The sequence below is a fragment of the Cynocephalus volans genome, chromosome 7 (assembly GCF_027409185.1).
Source record: "Cynocephalus volans isolate mCynVol1 chromosome 7, mCynVol1.pri, whole genome shotgun sequence".
In the NCBI taxonomy this organism is placed as follows: Eukaryota; Metazoa; Chordata; class Mammalia; order Dermoptera; family Cynocephalidae; genus Cynocephalus; species Cynocephalus volans.
The window spans coordinates 120,002,213-120,023,179 of NC_084466.1; the positions used below are offsets into that span (position 1 = coordinate 120,002,213).

At 40.9% G+C, this 20,967-nt stretch overlaps 1 protein-coding gene across 1 annotated transcript; it reads left to right on the forward strand.

Annotated features, from left to right (window-relative positions):
• Positions 1–18,151: 18,151 nt before the first annotated feature.
• LOC134382733 (interferon-induced protein with tetratricopeptide repeats 1-like) lies at positions 18,152–19,552 on the forward strand. Its single transcript, XM_063103459.1, has one exon. The coding sequence runs from the start codon at positions 18,230–18,232 to the stop codon at positions 19,550–19,552; it is 1,323 nt and encodes a 440-aa protein (XP_062959529.1). The 5' UTR covers positions 18,152–18,229.
• The last annotated feature ends 1,415 nt before the right edge of the window (positions 19,553–20,967 follow it).

A 20,967-nucleotide genomic window follows, 5' to 3' on the forward strand; every position in this document is an offset into this window, starting at 1 on the left:
CATGAGGTAAAGGCTTTCTCTGCTTTCCCAACCTTATTTCTGTGCACTTTGAAATTCCAAACCTGTCCTTATGGACCATTTCCTTCTCCTAGGGGAGCTGTCTCACTCACGGTTCCGACTCTGATAGGCACCCTCAAGCAGGTAATGGAGGAGAGTGTACTAGAGGGGCTATTTAAGAGGCTGTGGGCTAAGTTCAGGAAAATCAACAGCAGATGATACTAAATAGAGCTGGGGGAGGGCTAACAATGGTGGTAACATGACACCCCTAGGCCTACCGGGGCAAGAGGAGAGAGTGGTCCCCAGACCTGCAGAGACCTCTACCTGTGGCTGTAGGGGAGGGGCTTCTCTAAAGGTTTTTGGTGAAAAACTCAACCACTGCCAAGTGAGCACGGTGGGAGCTTAGGCATTAACACCACCAGCCTCACCTCCTCCTGCACTCTGATTTCTGACTGTTGCCTTCCGGTGGGCTAAACCCAAAAGAAAGTGAAAACTCAGAGAGGTCCAGGTAATGAAGTCCATAAACTCAGCTTCCCCGAGCACAGAGCATAGTGAAGAAGGCAGGAAAGTTGATCCAAATAAGCAAGATGAAAATATATGCACAGAGGTGAGTTTTCTAACTGTCTTCTTACTGAGTTTGCTTTATAAGAGCAGCAGTGCTCTTAAGCGAAGGAAGAAGAAAGGGATCTTAATTCCAAAGGAGATGTCATTTCAGTAGCACTTTCTAATGCAGTGAGAATTATCCAAAGGGTACTTATTGAGTGTTCACGACAGAGGCTTGCGCCTAGAGGGGAGGCTGACATGGGGAGCAGTCAGGGAAAGAGCATTTAGATATTTTCAGGCTTTAAAATGGGAAGGAGAAGAAGCTATGTTCTAAAAGTCTTTTTTTCTGTTCTTACTGATACCAAGTCAAAGTTTTGGGATTACTGTGAAACTGAAATGGTGACTACTAAAAAATTTGCTTTTCACCGAATCAACTGTTCTCAAAGTGTGGTACCCTGACCCGCAGCATCAGCATCATCCGAAAACGTGTTAGCAATGCACATGCACAGGCCCCACCTTAGACCTGCCTACTCAGAAACATCAGAGTGGGGCCCATCCATCTGTGTGTTGTAAGTCTTCCAGGTGATCACGTTGCATGCTAAAGTTTGAAAAACCACTATACTAGATGTTAGAAGATGGGAAATCTTATTGCGGTTGTGAAGTGTTGGTTCTAAAAAATAGGTATTCCTTTCTTGCTGGTTTGGTTAGAACTGGTGAAATACAGAAAATATTTTCTACTGAAAAGCATTCTGACATGATACAGTTCTCCCACTGGATGTCCCATTGAGTGGGAGAGGAAGAGTTTTCAGTAAAAGGGGCCCCGCTTCTAGGATCTCTCCTCCAGTAAACACCTATACCTGTCTTGAGAAGAAATTGTAAGTGAGGGATTACAAAGGAGTTTACCCCAAGAGGATCCAGTCTCTCTTTTTAATATAATGGGCCCGTGGCCATACAATGATGTGAGCTTTGTCCACAGCTGTGGAGCTGACAGAAAGCAGGCTCACCCTCTCCCCAGCCTTGGCAGCTAGGCTACCCGAGAGGTTTTGCAATGGCCTGTGCCTGTGTTTCTAGAGTCCCCTGGTCGGGGTGGCCTAAGGGGGCTCTGGACTATTCCAGAATGAAGAAAACCCATGTTGAGATACTCCTGATCCCAGTGGTACAGAGACAGAGGAGCAGGGTGAGCTCTTCTTTCCATTTATGCGCGTTGATCAAAAATACAAGCAGCTGAAGGGAAGAGGATCTACACACAGGGAAGGCTACTTGTGGTTACAATTGCCCACCTGCCATATGCACAGAGGGGTTAAGTCACCACACACATACACATACTCGTAATTGGATAATAATACATACACTGCTAATGACAGCACTCTCTGTGTGCTTACTAGGTAACAGGAGGACTTTAGGTTCTTAGCATTCCTCTTTTAGAGAGTAAGGACACCTCTCTGATGGCATTCTATCTCATAGTCTTCCCAGGACCAAGAGGAAAGAAAAGATGACGCATGTTGATGAACAACTACCTATAAGAAAGAACAATAATTCTCCTCTGGCAAGTTGGCAGGACAGCCCTGTAAGGCTGTTCCAAGTGTGCGCTGGAAGTTTTGCAATCTTGGTGAGGGCTCAAATCTGGAATATCACCTATCGATGCACCTATCAATGCAGGTCACCCTGGCCCTGATTAGATCACTCAGAAGGAGGGACTCTTTCTACTGACGGCTGGATCAGCAGCTGAGGTGCCTGAGATTATGCTACAAAGTTAGAAAGCCTGGAATGGATCATCCACAAATATTCTAGCAGCTCTAGAGCAATGGCAGTCTGTGCGGATGATTTTCCCTGGGCAGTGTCTGCTCTCATCATACCACGGACTGCAGTAGGCAAAGTGGAGCATTTGGGTCAGAAGCTCTTCCTGATTCCATCTCCTTTAGAAGTGGAGGCTATTTTCAGTGAGGAATACTGATTTTATTCACTCCTGATCTCACCCCATGTTCACAACCATCACATTCAAACCCGCACCCACATCCACACAGGCACGTGCACAAGTTTCATTAGACAATATTTCCGGACCACGGTTGGGTGGTAAAAAGAAAGGTTTCTGGAGCTCCTGACCTCAGCAGTCAACCAAGCAGTCCTGCCGTAAAGCAAGAACAAACTCAGTGTCAGGATGGCATCTTCCATAGACTCAGGCCTGCAGAGGATGGCTTGGGAGTGTATGCAGGGATGCACTCAAGAAAAATCCAAGATCTATGGGGAGTTTATGAGGTGGAGATGTTGACGGAAATGAGAGGACTCTATGGAGCCAGCAGCTGTATTCTCAGATTCAATAAATAGTAAGATACTCTGTAAGCCTGAGTATCCTCTACCTCACTTGACAGTTATTCATCTTTTGCGAATTTTCCCTTTCCCTTTATTTTCAAAAGGGAATGTTCTATAGTCTTTTTTGTGATGAGGTTATGGTTAAATATTTTGAGTCAGGATAATGGGATTTATATGAAACTTGCTTTGTGCTATACGTTGTCAAATATAGCATCAAAGGAAATTTATAAAGGTCCCCTCCGGAGTCTTTCTTGGGACTAAAGGGTAGAAAACATGTCAGGTATAAAATGTAAGACAATTAGTTGAGAACGCAGAGGCAAATATACTTACATAGGATGTGAGGGCCACTTTTTTTTCACTATTAGAGACAAATTTCTTTTGGCCCCCTTATGTTCTTAGAGGAAGACTAGAACTTCAGCTGCACTTTATAAAACAGTAAAATATTGGAAAGAAAACTTCTGGTCCCCTTCAAACTTACTATTCTGTCTTCTCCATGCGTAGCTGAGTGATCACTTCACTTTTTGAGATTTAGAGTAACTGCCCGCCACTAGGCTGCAACATTACTGACATTAGGTTCAGTGAATTACAAAAGTGAGACTTGCCACTTCCTCACATAGACACATCTAGCCCCATGCAATGTTCACTCATCCCCCTACTTCTGTCCCCATGCAGTAAGTCTGCCATTGCGAGGTGGTTCCACCCATTTTTCAACCTCTCTGTTTGGGATTGGCTCAGTAATTTCATAGAGGTGAAGGAGGTAGGATGCCCTACCACATTTTCCAACCTAGCTCAAGCATTCATGAAATTCATCATTTGAAACCATATTTGGCTGTCAAATTTCACTCAGAACCCTGTCTGGGAGGAGAGAAAACGAAAATGTGTTTACGTGTTGGGAATAAGGGAAAGATGAGTAAGGAATTCACCCTTCTGTGAACCCTCTGTTCCGCATTTGTTCAGACAGAATTAGTGGTGTATTACAAAGCTGGGAGGGAGCAGGACAGAAGGGTTTTGCAGTGTTGAAGGTGGTGCTGAAATTATTTTGACATTAGCAGAAAACATCTCTTTTGAGTTGACTTGTAGACTTCCAATACCTACCTGCTGGCACCATGAAGGGTTCAGCATTTCCTCCGGGTATTTGTGTCAACCTGCAATCTCTCCTAATGGCATAAGCACAGGAGCCAGAGAGGCAAGAGCTAACAGAGGCAGGGACATTGGGACGGAGAATATTTGACTATTTGAAGTGCTGGCTTCATTTCCAGTAGACTGAATACTACTAAAAATAGAAATAATTGCTGTCTTCTTTTACTGTGAGGAATCTGATGGAAATCTCACTGAAGATAGCCTGGCTCAGTTGAGATGTCACTTTACATGGAAGTTGTTAATTGAAATCACTGCAACGCCTGATTTAGAAAACAGGGTCTTGGATGAGATTCTTCCTAGACACCAAGTACAGTGTGGGAATCACAACCTGCTGGCCTGTAAGAAGCACCAGAAAGGCCATAATCAGAAAGCCTTGGAGAGCTTGAAAGAAGCCGAAGACTTAATCCAGTGAGATCATGACAACCAATCAGACATGAGAAGTCTGGTGACCTGGGGCAACTATGCCTGGGTGTGCTACCACCTGGGAAGACTGGCAAGACCAGACTTAACTGGGCAAGGTGGAGAGCACTTGCGAGACGTTGGCAAGTCACTTCTGCTATTGAATAGAGTGTCCTGAGATGGACCATGAGGAAGGATGGGCTTTGCTGAAGTGGGGTAAAAGGAATTGCGAACAGGCCAAGGACTGCTTTGAAAAGGCTCTGGAAGCAGACCCTAAGAATGCTGAATTCAGCACTGGGTATGCAATTACTGCTCATCGATCGGATGGTTTTAACACGTCAACCCTGCACCTTCTAAGACAGGCCGGCAGGCTAAATCCAGAAGATGCCTATATTGAGGTTCTCCTTGCACTGAAGCCTCAGGAAGTAGGACAAGAAGCTGAAGGAGAAGAGTTCATTAAAGAAGCTCTGACCGACAAGTCCTCACAGACTTATGTCTTTCAATATGCATCCACGTTTTACTGAAGAAAAGGCTCTCTACATACAGCTCTTCAGTTTTTAAATACGGCCTTGTGGGCAACACCCACCTCTACTTTTGTGCATCACCAGATGGGGCTTTGCTACAAGGACAAGATGATCCAAATAAAGAAAGCTGCAAACAGGTAGTCTAGAGGGCAGGATAGAGAAGAAGTGGACAGATTGGTTCGATTAGCTATAAATGAATTTCAAAATACTTTGAAACTAAAAGCCTCATCTGAATCGGCTGATGCTGACCTTGCTGAAATGTATGCACAAAAAGGCCACCACAGAGACGCTGAGGACACTTTTCAGAAATTGTTATGCATGAAGATCACTGAGGATCACCTGCAACAAGTGATTCATTACTGATACGGCTGTTTCCAACAATTTCACATAAAGTCTGAAGATACAGCATTCACCTTTTACTTAAAAGGTCTAAAAATAGAAAAAATGCCCTATTACAGGTAGAAACTTCTCAATGCTTTAGAAAAATTGGCTATAAGACGTGTTCACTGGAATGTACGTGTTGTGGAAAGTCTCAGCCTCCTTGGGCTTGTCCACAAATTGAAAGGCGAAGTGAGTGAAGCCTTCACGTGCTATGAGAGGGATCTGACTCTGGCTGCTGACCTCAATTCTATGTTTTGAAACAGAGGTCACCATTACTCATTTAACATATTCATAACTAAATAGGTCATCAATCTTTCCCAATTGTTGCCTTCAAAATCTGTAACATGGGGAAATACACAATAGTTTGACACAACACATACTCTGCTGCCTGACTGACTCCCCTCTTTCTTTCCCCTTCTATCCATATGTCTATGACAGGAGCATCCTTTTTTCAACAACACATCCCTGCACTCATAGGCCAAGGTTGATTAATGCTGTTTGGGGCATCTCCCACCTGCTAGACCAACAAGAATTGTTTTCCGTGTGATCTTGAAAATGAAATGAACGGCTTCCATTCTCAGTCTAGAAGTCCCAAGCAGAAGAGACAAACAAGGAAGGCTTCTTTTTCATGTGCCCAGGGGCACTGACCTGCTACAAGATCTAAGAGCAAAGCAAATGAGCAAAGATGTGCGTTAGAAAGAAGGACGAGATTTGAGGAGTTTATTACAGCATTCCAGCCCGAGTTTCCATTTCCCAAGGCCCTTCCGCAGCCAAGATGGGCTGGTCAGTGAGTCAAGCCAATGACCTCCTTATAATAAATCCAACCTTTTGTTTGCATTTGTTCATCTTCTGGCAATCTCAAGAGATCTGTGTGCTCCAAACACATTGCTGGACGTTAATTCACACCTCAGGAAACTTAAAATGTGTTGGGGAAAGACAAAGTAAGAGAAAAAATCTCGTAGGGATACACAAGGTGAAAATGAAATAAATACTCTAGTGCAGTTTTTAAGTCCTTACTGGGTGGTGTGTGATTTAATCCCCTTTTGCTCCCTACCCCAAAATATTCAGTAACATCTGCTAAGATGACAAATTCTTTGAGTGTATTTCATTGGAGATGTAAATAAAAAGAGATGTATCTTTTATGTTTGGGTGGAAATTGAAAAATGCAGAACAATTTATGCAACACTAGATGGCCTAAAGCAGAGGAAACTGTAGGAATATAAACCTACTGGATTAGTCTGTTTCTGTTGCTTCTAACAAAATACTTGGAAGTGGGTGATGTATAAGAAAACAAAATGTATTGCTGACACTTTCTGAGGCTGGGCCGTCCAAAGTCTGTCTCGTGGTGGTGACAGCAACCCAGGGGTCTCACATTGGAACATGGTGGAAGTGGAAAGAGCAACAGACTCTCCTTCTCTTTCAAAGCCCTCAGAACCATGCCCCTGATCATCATTTTTAATCCATTCACGACTGCACGGTCCTACAGTCCAATCATCTTTTCAAGGCTCCACCTTTCAATTACCATAATAGGATTCCCCACCCTCTACACAGTCACAGTGGTGGCTAAGTTTCTCATACATAAAACTTGGAGGACACAATTCAACCTTCAGGGACTTTGGGGATGACATAATCCAATCTACTACAACTACCAAGAATTTTTTAAGATACTGGAGAACAATTTACTCCTGCAGGCCATGGAATTGGAAGGTTGCCTTCTGTTACCTTGATCCCTGAAAATTAGGATTGGCCAATGCCGGGGGATTGGGCTCGCGGACTGGATGGGTCATTCAGATGACACTTAGGGAACACACAAGTCACAACCTTTTCAGTTTTGTTGATACTAAACAAAAAAACAGATTCATCAAATTTAACCAGAGGAAACTACTGAAATGGGAATACTTATATTGTCTTTTCCCTGTAAACATGGGACTCTTGGGCTCATCTGGCCCCTCTTTGAATTCCTGAGCTGTGATCGCTGTAGAGCCACTTGTAGGGGAGATTTGTGTTTGCTCCTGGAATAAATCTAAATGAGAAATCTGAGGACACATCTCTACTGATTAGAAAACACACAGACAATGTTGCTGTACTTATCACACTACATAACTCCCAGCTTTTTGGTTTGGCTCCGTTCTGTAGTAGTTTCTAAACAACTATTGCTCCTTAGCCACTGGCAGGTCTTGGCAAAAAGAAGTAATGGGAGATTTATAATCATCTTGGCTAAATTCATCACAAATATAATTCTCACCTAGTTGGTAAGTCGTCAGGAAATTAGGTTTCATTGCACTCATTAATTAACGCTGAAACATTTCCACTACTAAAATTTGTTTATCTAGCAACTGAGTCTACCTAAAATTGGAGGTGGGCGGGGAGGGGATGTGGGCATGTGTATTTGGGTGAGCATAAGGCAAGTCCTAAAACAATCTATTTTAAACAACATCGAATCTCCCAGACCTGCAAGCAGAGGAGGTACTCGATAAACAATCATGGAATGGTTGACTGAGCATCTTGTAGTTGCTGCTCGTGTCACTGGCTCCTACACTCAGTATGGACCAGGGAAGAACAGAGGGAAATGGGAATGCATATAAAAGACATATCTATCTGCTTATCGTCAAAAGAAAAGAATGAAAAGATCATAAAATTCTGTAATGGGAATCTATGAAAAAGCAATAGAAGCTAGACTTCTCTGTATTGTTTTTGAAACCATGTAAATATTATACCTAATTATAAAACCAAATTCATATTCCAAAAAGCAATCTGCATCTGCATACTGAAATGCTTTATCAATTAATTGTGCTGATTGCTTTTTTGTGCAACAACAAATAATATGATAAATTGATGGATGGATAGCGGAATGAATAGATGAATAGATACATGACAAAGGAAATATGTAAAGCGTTAGTTGTAGAATCTAGTTTTCACTGATAAATTCTCTCAACTCTGCTCCCTTTTACAATGTACATAAAATGTTTAGGTAAAAATGGCAAATGCAATTTCTAAAAAGTAAAGCAAAATGAGACAAACGAGACAAAGTATATGTGGGATACACAATAAAACCACACAGAGAGGAGGATGCCATGTGATTTTTAATACACTGCAATTTGACTCCACACCTTTAATAGGCTATATCTATGGACAAAACAGGGAAAAAATTGTAAAACTCTACTCAGCAAGTACTCTGGAGGTATTTTGTTGATATTATTATTCTGAGACCGTTTTTAGTGTATTATGAAATAAATCATATGGATAAGTTGGTATTACTGAGAAAGGAATGTTCAGTTTGGGAGGAAAGATACACAGCTGCAAGATTCACTAAGTATATTTCATATTACATCTTTAAAATACACACATAGGCCCAATGTCATTTTCCTGGTTTCAGTATTGTACTACAGATATATGTCACTTTTGGGGGAAGTTGGGTGAAAGGAACACAGGACCGACCCTTCCTCCAACTTCTTGTGAGTCTATAATTGTTTCAAAATAAGCCTGAAATGGAAACAGTGAAATGATGAAAATTCCATTAGTACTTGAATATATTGCAGTAAGTCACATTGTGGGTTAGTTAAAGTGGGCTGTGTGGTCCCTCGAAGACCCATGAGCAGATATGAAAATCATTGGACCATTCACAACAAAGGACTTTGGTGTCTGGGTCCTTTCTTCATGGTTTTGATAGGAAGTACTTTATGAATAATCTCAAAAGCCAAGAGCTTGGATTTCATAGAGTGGTCAAAACAGTGACAATTACGTTTTTAAAAAAACAGGCAGTAACTAAGAGTATCTTTGTGATCGAATAAATTGAGGAGAGTATATAATATGTAATTAGCAGAGATACTTGAACTGTTCAATGCTAAATTATAAATTATGAATAGACATATCTGTAAACCTGAGTTTTATGACAAACTGAAAAGACTAAGGGAATTCAAAGATTCAGGAAAGTGTAAATGGATTGATGGCTTCAGTTAAGCCTTTGTTTTTTATGGTCCTAGCATGAAAGCATCCTGTACATCTCTCATGATCACTACCATGCTTTCATTGAACTGTGATTACAGAAACACGTACAGTAGCGACTTCTGCAGGACATGCTAGTGGAAAAGATGCCTGAGAAGACAGAGAAGCCCAACTGTGGAATGTAGCACCACCTACAGTTGAATTTGTTTCTAACGAGAAACCAGTTTTCCAATATGCAACCAGGTCACTACGTCCTATTCTACAGTCTTTAGCAAGCTGATAAAAAAATTTGAGACTACGAGTGATAGATAGGGAACTCTTTGTGGATGCACATTCCTTAATAAGTTGTCATGGGATATTGAAGACAATTCAGCAGAAATAGCTCAGCATCTGTCCATGCTCTTATTATCAACACCAAAAATACTCAAAATCACATTCTTTATCCATGCCATCCTATAGATCAAGAAGAGATTGAGTTTATTGCCCACGATGTAGGGAGAGTAACAAAAGAATAAAGATTCTGAATGTGAAACTCCAAGGAAGGGAAGCGGGTCCAGGGATTGAGTCCCAAATCACTCCGCCAGAGAATTTCACACACGCAATAGACAGCAGGGATGGTTCTCAGTCCAGACATACTGCAAAAGCACCTGAGATTTCTTTTCATTATTGAGGTCAGGGGCCCATTCCTAGAGATATATTAATTGCTCTTGGATAAGGCCCAATTAGCATTATTTTTAAAATGTCCCTAGATGATTTTTATGTGCAGTGAGGATTATCTTTTCCAAATCCCTTGTTTATCACTGAGGGAGCTGAAGGTCACAGAAGTAAAGTGACATCTTAATTGGTCAGTCAATTGCAGAGCTGTTGTTAGACTGCTGGGAATGGATTCATAGCCTAGTGCTGAAATTTCATTTTCTAAAAGTTTCACTCTCTCCAGTTCCTATTTTCTTTCGAACTGTAAACACATACACACACACAACACTTTGTTGGCTGTTTTCTCTCTTCTTAATGCTGCTCTGTCCTGTGTTGCTCATGAGTCTGTTTATCCCAGAGAGACACTGGGCAAGATTCCGAATAACTACTCAGCCTGGGCCAGAGCCCCACAGAACCAGGACCACTGCCAAATTCACAGCAATGACGAGATAAACACTTCGATTCTCTGCATGCTATCTAATGCATTGGAAAATTGAGAACCCAATTGTTTTATTCCATAGAAATCTTTTTTTCTTTTCTTTTTTTTGGACAGCTGGTTGTTCCAGGGGTCTGAACCCTTGACCATGGTGTTATAACACTGTGCTCTCACCACCTGAGCTAACCAGTCAGTCCTCCATAAGAATTTCAAAGACCACCTGGCTTCCAAAAAACAGAGGTTTTCTAATTTGTTTATTTCAGCATTTGCTTACAGACAGAACATTTATCTGAATACATGATGAAACTTCTCTTATTAATTCAGAAATTCTTATTTGTGTAGAACATTCTGACTACTTCAGGATATCTCTGTGGAAGCTTATTTCAATAGGTGAGGGCTAAGATAGGCAATGAGCTAGGCAGGGGGAGTTGAGCAGAAACTGGATTTGCAGTGTGTCCAATTAAGTGTTTCGAAGACCAACACATTATTATAGCTGCTCTTCTTCTGGCTTCATAGTTTAAAAGACAAAGTAGGTAGTTTGTTTTAAGGGAAGTATTCATTATTTTTAATTTGATGACTGAAAATAGTAATGACAATAACACCAAAAACAGCTGCCTCTTATTTGCATGCTTCCCTGTGCCAGGTAGTTGCTAAGTATTTAATCTCAAATTCTTTGAACTATAGTTGAGATTGAGCTGACATATGATCAGAATGTGCATGTCCATGCTGGAGCAATAGAGGGTGCTCTATTCCAAACCATAGCCCCTTGCTTTTACCTCCCGCCAAAGTCATCAGGGGTTATAAGCCTTTCTTGGTATTTGGCCTCTTTTCTTCTTTCCTAAACCAGGTTGACTTGTTTATTTCTGTCAAGCTGAAACCATAAGTAAGGAGCAGAATCTCCATGACTTAATCAGGACTAGGTATTTATATTTTATAGTCAATTCCTTCTCTATGTAGGAAGCTAACTGAAATTAGACCTACCTCTCTCAATTCTCCCATTTTTATGCAGTCATCCAGAATCCAGATTACAATCTCCATGATTGGCAACAATGGGCTAATGCTCTTGTAAGGGTCTGAGGCAGATTTGATTCCAAATGCTGGCCAGACATTGGGTTTCAGGAGCACTAGAAATACCTATGGCTTCAGGGCCACAGTCATTGGTAATCTAATTTTTATACCACTCGGTACTTACCAGGAAACCCCATAAAACACCTCAGTCATGGTCTTTGCCCCTTGACCTTTGTCAATACAACTGTGGACAAAAGTTAACTCCAGAATTTTTCATCTCTTATCTCTAATTCCCTATTTCTCTCAGCCTAAATGCTTGATATTCTTCTCTGTTTGTGAATAAGCTTTCTCTATTTTAATTATTTTCAGGCCACACAGCAAAACATGGTTAACAATGGTATACAAATATATATACTTCCCAGATTTAGCTTTCCAGACAAGCAAGTCTGATTACCTCCTCCCAATAAGGGGCTTTCCCATGATTAAATTAATTGTGGCTGGGGGTAAATTTGCTTTGTGTAAGCTGCTGAAGAATCATCACCACATGTACCAGGAGAGAGAGGCTATTTGCAGCAAAATGTGCGGAGAAGTAGGAGCTCAGCAGGCACCAGTAATAAGAACCAAACCTACACTCAGGAGCCCAGCACAGCTTTACTTTTAATCTCTTACTGCAAACACAGAACATTGCATGAGCCAGGTTAAGGAAGGCTTAGCCAAACTGACATGGCACCAAGAAGAAAGAGCATAGCTAGGATAATCTTGCATAGCTACGAGAATCATTTCTGATGAAAAAGAACACCTTAGATGGCTAGAATAGAGACTGTTGAAATTTTTAAAAATAAATAAATTTTTCATTAAGCCTAACATATTTCATTTTGAAAACTCAAGATAATACCGCATACATTTTCTGTTCCTATGAATAGGGAAGAGGTTACAGGCCACTTTCTGCCATTGCCCATTCTCCAGAAGGGTATGCAAAGGCATAGAATAATTAGTAAGACACGACCTCACAGTGAATGGCAGCAAATTTAGGTTAAGAATCCCATTTGGACACTTCAATATTTTATTCCATAAAATGAACAATCCCTGCGGGGAGGAGGCTATGAAATTTGCAATTTCACACAGTCAATTTTTTCAGGTCTCCCTACTCTAGGTTCCGGGGACTCTGCACTAACTAGCATCTCCTAGCTCCCAAGTTTCTATAAGGGCAGCAGAGAGGAATTAGCACGTGAATAAAACTGATTTCACCAGCCTGCTCTCAACTAGTTTCCAAAACAAAACAAGGAAAGCAATTACTGTTTTAAGTTTCTTTTTCCTCGAGCAGGAACTCTGCCAGTTAGTTTCACTTTCTGATTTCAGTTTCCACCTTGGCTTCCAACTTCTCATTGGACAGACACACCCATAGCTAACATCATCACTTGCTCTTTAGCTCCCTTGCATAGCCCTGTCCTGGAGCTGAAACTCATCTGAAAATCCACAAGACAGACTGGCCAGATCTCACAGGAGCCCATCTGGCTAAACAAAACACTACAGAACTGCTGCCTAATTTACAGCAACTATGAGGTAAGCGTTTCTCTGCTTCTCTGCCACTATGTCTAAAGTTTTAGAAAAAATGTTAATTAAATACTATCGCAACAGGTTTGGTCTCAGTGAGGTCAAATTTCCTAACTTTTCTATGTGAGTATCTGCTTATGGACTGAGTGTGTGTGTGTGCATGTGCGTGCACATTCAAACACACATAAACTGTTTTATAAATGCAGGCATTTTTATTTTTGTTAGCATCAGCCTGAGGAAGCTCACCTCATGCTACAGCCCAAAGAAGAGAAGGAAAATGGGAAAAGAGTCTTGCAGGAAGGGAGATAATGATCCCAAACTTGGTTATTCTTTACCCCCAGATTCACTTCTGTTTGATCCGGAGAAGCAATGAACAGCTTGTCTGGGTAGAGACAGGGCTTTCTGTTGACTCCTTACCAGGGAGACTAAGCAGGTCCCACAGGGCCCTGTAAGCCACAGTCAGGGGCTTCTCAGATGTCCTGGGGGAAATATTGCGGGGCTGTGGTAGGAGAAGCTCACAGCCTTCCTCTGTAGGCGTCTGGTCTCACTTTCTGTGTTGCTGGGCTCCTGTGTCAGACCTTCTCAGTCTGACTGGATTTGAAGTTAGCAGACGACCTCTTCTCTGGGGAATCCAGGCTGTCAGCAGATCCTTGACCTCCTCCTTCCCGTGGGTCTTGGCTGGAGTTCTATGCTTGGGAACATCCACATTTACCTTACTTAAGGGGCTTAATGTGGGAATTTCTATATTGTTCTCTCTGAAACTTCCTTCAAATAATCCCTAATATCAGCAAATTATAAAAACTATTAATTAATATTGACTTGAAAATTTTTCCTCAGTGCTCCAGTGGGCAAAATTTTGAAGGGGCAAAAGTTCTAGACACTACACAATTACAGGCCTGTAATCAACCCTCCTCTAGAAACAGGTAGAGTTGTCACTGATAATTAAAGTAATAACAACAACAACAAATGTTATAGAAGTAGCTATCACTTCCGGAATACTTGCTAAGTGCCAGCCTGGCTTCTAGAAGTAGTATGTAAATTATTACATTTAATTCTCAAGAGAAACCTATGGAACAGGGACTCTTGTATTATCCTGATTTTGCAATAGGGAGTCTTAGATTGCAAAATGTTAAGATCCTACCGACAATAAGTGGTAGAGCTGAGATATGAACCAGAGTGTCTAAATTCAATGATAGTTTATGAAACCTTAAACCAACGTTTCCCAAAGGGTGGCAGAGGGGGTTTATGAGATCATTTCAGATGGCATACCAATTAGCTTCTATGTTTATTTCAACATGCACTAGGAACAATATTCTATTCAGGTTAGGGATATGATTTTTTATCGTGATAAAATTTACCATTTTAACTATCTTAAAGTAGGCAGTTTAGTGGGATTTAGGATTTTCACAATGTTGTTCAACCATCACCACTATCTAGTTCAAGAATATTTTTACCACTATGAAGAGAAACCCCACACCCATCAAGCAGTGACTCCCTACTCTCTCTTCTCCCCGGGCCCCAGCAAGCATTCATCTGCTTTCTGCCTCTACATGTTTACCTGTTTTGGAGATTTCATGTCACTGGAAACATACAGTTTGTGGCTTAGTGAATTCTAATGATTTTATGTTGCCTCAGCATCTATTTTGAATCTAGGTTTAACATTGTCACACCAGAAGCAAGGCTTAGTCAACCATGACACAGTGTCTAGTTCTCTTCCCCTTCCTCCCAGTTCCTCAATGTAGTTGATCCAGATACCACCATCTCCTGGTTGACCACCTTCCTAGGAGATAGCTAGATATGACTACGTGACTTGCCCCACTGACCCCCACACCCTGCATGGACTGGGCAGATATGCTGCAGTGACCCACTTGCTATAAACCCACCAACTAGAACTCTTCACAGAAAACCCACTAATGTAGTGCCCTGGACCCCAAAACAGGCTTGGTCCCACAGCTTCCTCTTTTTCTCTTGTTCCCCACCTGTTGATTGGGCATGTGTTGCGTTTGTTTTGCTATAACAGAAACACCTGAGACTGTGTGATTTATAAGGAAAAGAGGTTTATTTAGCTAACGATTCTGGGACAGCTGCATCTGGCGCGGGCCTCAGGCTACTTCTGCTCATGGCGGAAAGTGGCAGGCAGCTGGCGGGAACAAGCAGATCACATGGCGAGAGGAAGCAAGAGAGAGAGAGAGAGAGAGAGAGAGAGAGAGGAGGTGCCAGGGTCTTTTTTTTAAATTTTTTTTATTTTTTTATTTTATTTTATTTTTTTTTAATTTTATTTTGTCGATATACATTGTAGCTGATTATTGTTCCCCATCACCAAAACCTCCCTCCCTTCTCCCTCCCCCCCCTCCCCCCCAACAATGTCCTTTCTGTTTGCTTGTCGTATCAACTTCAAATAATTGTGGTTGTTATATCTTCTTCCCCCCCCCCCGGGTTGTGTGTGTGTGTGTGTGTGTGTGTGTGTGTGTGTGTGTGTGTGTGTCTGTGTGTGAATTGTTCAGGCACAGAAAGAGAAATACCACATGTTCTCACTTTTGGAGGGTGCCAGGGTCTTTTTAAGGAAAGAGCTCTTGCAGGAACTGATAGAGCGAGAACTCACTCATTAATCCCCCCTCCCCCAGGGAGAGCATTAATCCATTCATGAGGGATCCGCCCCCATGACTCCATCAGTTTCCAGCACTGCCACATGGGGGATCAAATTTCCACATGAGTTTTGGAGGGGACAACACATCCAAACTCCATCAGCATGTGTTTCCCCAACAGCTTTCTCTTTCCCATTGGCCCTGGAAGGGATGCTGCCCTCTTCTCTTTGGGGTCTATAAGTCATAAACTGCCCGTGTTATTTCATGTGTGTTTTCAGTTGCTTCCTCTGTGTCTCATATGACCAGTACACACCCAAATCTAACTTCTGTCCAGGTCAGGGCTCTCCTAGAAAGTGGCTATCTTGGTAGGAATAAACTAAACACAGGGCAGACAAGAGCCACAAGGGCATTCACCAGTACAAAAAAGTTTCCTAAGAGAGACACACCTGGTAATGGGTCAGACAGACCCTTAGGCATTAGCCATCCACCAGGATAAAGAAGTATCCTGTGGAAGGCACAATGTAAATATCCATGATCACCTCCCCTGGAGCCCCACGAGAGCAGGTCTAGAGTTTGTAGCAAATTTCATGACAGAGATCTTTAGACCAAATTAGGAAAAATGAAAAAAAAACAGAGAGAGAGAGAGAGAGAACTATGACAGTGGCCTTTTGTGTCTGGTTTCTTTCATTTAGCATAATGCTGTCAAGATTAATCCATGTTGTAGCATGTATCAGAACTCCATACGTTTCATGGCTGAAGAATATGCTATCTTATGAATATACGACATGTTGTTTGTCCTTCATCAGTTGATGAAAATTGGAGTTGTTTCCACCTTTTGGCTATTGTGAATAGTGCAACAATGAACATCTGTGTACAAGTTTTTGTTTAAACAGCTGTTTTAAATTATTTTGAGTATATACCCAGCTGTGCGGTACACCCAGAAATATATACCCAGCAGCGGGTCATATGGTAGTTTTCCATTTAACTTGCAAAGGGACCTCCAAACTGTTTTCCACAGCAGTTGCACCGTTTTACATTCCCACCAGCAATGTATTAGGATTCCAATTTCTCCATACCCTTGCTGACACTTGTTCACTTGTTCTTTTCCTTTTTTTACTTGCTGCTATAGCCGACTTAGTGGGAGAGAAATGGTACCTCATCATGGTTTGATTTGCATTCTTCTGACTACTAATGATGTTGAACTTATTTTTATGTGTTTGTTGGTCCTCTCTTACTCTTCTTCTTTGGAGAAATGTATACTCAAGTTGTTTGCCCATTTTTTAACTGGGTTGCTTGTCTTTTTGTTGTTGAGCTATAAGGTGCTTACATACATTTCTCAATACTTGTATATCACAAACAAACATAGACATTTAACTTATTCCTTTCAATGTGGATATCTTCTATTTCTCTTTCTTATCTAATTGTTCTGACTAGGACTTCCAGTGGTGAGAGTGGGCATACTTACCTTGTTCTTAATCTTTGAAGAAAAGCTTTCAGTCTTTCACAATGAGTGTGATGCTAGCTGTACTTTCATATGTGTGTTTTTTATATATGACCCGCATTGTGTAGAGGTAGTTTCCTTCTATTGCTAGTCTGTTGATTGTTTTATAATTAAAAAGTATTGAATTTTGTCAGATACTTTTTCTGTATCAATTGAAATGATCGTGAGATTTTTCTCCCTTCATTCTGTTCATGTGGTATATTACATTAGTTGATTTTCATGTATTGAACTCGCCTTTTGTTTGACATTCTCCATTTATATGGCATTCTTCAAATGACAAAATTACAGAGATTAAAAACAAATTAGTGGTTTCCAAGGACTAGGGATATTTGGGGGGTGCAGGTGAGGAGGTGACAGGTATAATTATAAAGGAATAGGATGAGGAAGATGTGGTGGTGGTAGAGTAGTTCTCTATATCGATGTAGGTGATGGTTCCATAGGTACACTCATGTGAACAAATTACATAGAATTATATACACACATTGCTGTACCAATGTCAATTTCCTAATTTTGATATTGTACTATAGTTATGTAAGATATAATCATTGGGAGAAAATGGACGAAGGATACACTGGATCTTTGTATTGTCTTCGCAAAATTCTGTGAATCTATAAATATTTCCAAATAAAAAGTGAGAAAAAAAAACTTTGTTCAAATATTATCTTTCTTAGGTGGTCTTAATTTATTGCATATATGCAGACGAGGGTCTTCAAGTCAACAATGCTTCCTAAGGCTCAGCATTTTTAACTGGTCTCAACCTATTTATATTAATAGTAAAATAGAAAACTCTTATGTAGCACATAACATGCTTTAACTGCTTTATATATAGGGGCTTATTAATCCTCCCCAAGCCCAGTGTGATAAGTACTATTGTCATCTCCATTTTATAAATGGGACTCTGAAGCACAGCATGGTGATTTGGCTAGAAAGTGCCAGAGTCAGAGAATGGGGCCAAGCAAACTGCAATCACAGTCCATGCGTATCTTAAAAATCCAGGTACTGTAAAGAAAATAAAAGGAAGTGTGTTCCTTTCAAGAATAAAAACGAAAGTACAAGGGGTTTTATCTGGCTTTTTCTTTTGGCTGTTCTTCATCTAACAAATAAAAACTGCTTTTGCTTTTACAGTAAGAACGCTGATGATCATCAGGTCGAAGACAGGCTGAAGGAATTGAGATGTCACTTTACCTGGGGGCTGCTAATTGAAGACGGTGCAATGCCTGATTTAGAAAACAGGGTCTTGGAAGAGATTGAGTTCCTAGACACCAAGTACAATGTGGGAATACACAACATGCTGGCCTATGTGAAGCACCTGAAAGGCCAGAATGAGAAAGCCTTGGAGAGCTTGAAAGAAGCCGAAGACTTAATCCAGCGAGATCATGCCAACCAATCGGAAATGAGAAGTCTGGTGACCTGGGGCAACTATGCCTGGGTGTGCTATCACCTGGGAAGACTGGCAGGAGCCCAGACTTACCTGGATAAGGTGGAGAGCACTTGCAAGAAGTTGGCAAGTCCTTTCCGCTATAGAATGGAGTGTCCTGAGATGGACTGTGAGGAAGGATGGGCCTTGCTGAAGTGTGGAAAAAAGAATTATGAACGGGCCAAGGCCTGCTTTGAAAAGGCTCTGGAAGCGGACCCTGAAAACGCTGAATTCATCACTGGGTATGCAATCATCACCTATCGCCTGGATGCCTTTAACACCTCAACTCTGCACGCCCTAAGGCAGGCCGTCAGGGCAAATCCAGAAGATGCATATATTAAGGTTCTCTTTGCCCTGAAGCTTCAAGATGCGGGACAAGAAGCTGAAGGAGAAAAGTACATTGAAGAAGCTCTGACCAACATATCCTCACAGACTTATGTCTTTCGATATGCAGCCAAGTTTTACCGAAGAAAAGGCTCTCTGGATAAAGCTCTTCAACTCTTAAAAACGGCCTTACGGGCAACACCCACCTCTGCCTTCCTGCATCACCAGATGGGGCTTTGCTACAGGAACCAAATGATCCAAATAAAGAAAACTAGAAATTGGCAGCCTAGAGGGCATGATAGAGAAAATGTGGACAGAATGATAAGATTAGCCATATTTCATTTTGAATTTGCAGTTGAACAAAAGCCTTCATTTTATATTGCTTATATACACCTGGCAAGTATGTATACAGAAGTAGGCAATCACAGAAAAGCTGAAGACATTTATCAAAAACTGTTATGTGTGAAACCAGTTGAAGAAGAAACTTTGCAAAAGATACATTTTTACTATGGCCAGTTTCAGGAATTTCAAAAGAAATCTGAAGTCGATGCAATTATACATTACTTAAAGGCAATAAAAATAGAAAAGGCATCATATATAAGGGATAAAAGTATCAATTCTTTGGAGAAATTGGCTTTAAGGAAACTTTTGAGAAATGCATCAGACCTGGAAGGCTTGAGCCTCCTTGGGTTTGTCTACAAATCGAAAGGAAAAATGAATGAAGCCCTGGAGTTTTATGAGCAGGCCCTGAGACTGTCTGCTGACTCTCAGGACTCTGGGGGACATGGTCCCTAGGCACCAAAATATTGGTCATTTTCAGATTTCATTTGATTTTAGGCTAATGTGTACTAATCATCTTTTCTGCTTACTGCTTTCAGAAACATGTAATTCACTTTAATGATGTAATTTTTGAACAATTACTCAAAGCTGATGAAATATTAGTTGTATTCAGAAAATAGTGAAACAGAATATGTGTGTGTGTGTGAGAGAGAGAGAGAGAAAGACAGAAAGGCCATTTATTTGAATGCCACATAGTAGGAAAACAGTTTGTTGAGTAGATATGTAGCAAATAAAACACTGGACTTAAATGTTTAATTCACTTATTTTATCAACAAATAGCTTAGAGTGCTAGACACCAAAAATACTATGGGGAACAGCAGACATTTTCCCCAAACCTCATGCCATTTACAATCCAGTGAGAGACAGTAAAATAAGCACACAATCAATTAAAGGTCAGCTTTCTCCATAAAGATGTTTTAGGTTTAATTAATTGTCAAACAGTTCCAAGGAATTTTTCTTGCTTTATGCCGTTTTATTTGAAGTACTATTTAGTAAGTCATTTGCTGATATTGACCTAGTTAGGTCAAGAAATATGAAAAGGATGCTAAATTATCTAAGAGACCTTCTATAGCAATTACCTTTGGTTATGAATAATCACATTTTATTAAAAGGCAATGTACAACAAATAATATTGTTAGAGGGAAAAATAAAGAAGCAATGTTATTGACTTTTCATTCTTGTGTATGTTTGGGGGGAGGACATATTTAGTTTCCTATTGTGACTACAACAAATTACCACAAAATTAGTGGCCTAACACCTCACAAATGTATTATCTAAGAGTTCTGGAGGTCAAGAGTCTGAAATGGGATTCCCTGGCCAAGCTCAAGGTGTTGGCACAGCTGCAGTCCTCCAGAGGCTCTAGAGGATATCCTCTCTTGTGCCTTTTCCAGCTTCTAGAGGCTGCCTGCATTCCTTGACTAATGACTCCTTCATGCATCTTCAAAGCCAGCAGTGTAGCATCTTTAAATCTCTCGCTCTGCTTCCTTCTTCACATTGCCTTCTCTCCCTCTGACTTTCTTGCCTCTCCCTTTAAGAACCGTGCGATTACACTATGCCTACCTGGATAATCCAGGATAATCTCCCCATTTCAGGATTCTTAATTTAATAACATCTGCAAAGTCCCTTTTGCCATAAAATGAAATATGTTCATAGGTTCCAAGGATTCAGGTGTGGACATCTTTGGGGGCCGTTACTGACTATTACAGAGCACCACAAGAAAATCCCCAAATTTGGGGCTCCAAATCCATTTTGCACCAATTAAGTAACATTTTTACTCCTTTTAATAGATATTGATTTCATCCATTGTCCTTGAGAAGGTAGGACAGAGATTATAGCACATCTCAAGTTGTATATTAAATTTTAATTGGAAA

Bases quoted from the DNA above. Each gene is read 5' to 3' on its own strand.
- LOC134382733 (XM_063103459.1), top strand. From the start codon at position 18,230: ATGCCTGATTTAGAAAACAGGGTCTTGGAAGAGATTGAGTTCCTAGAC.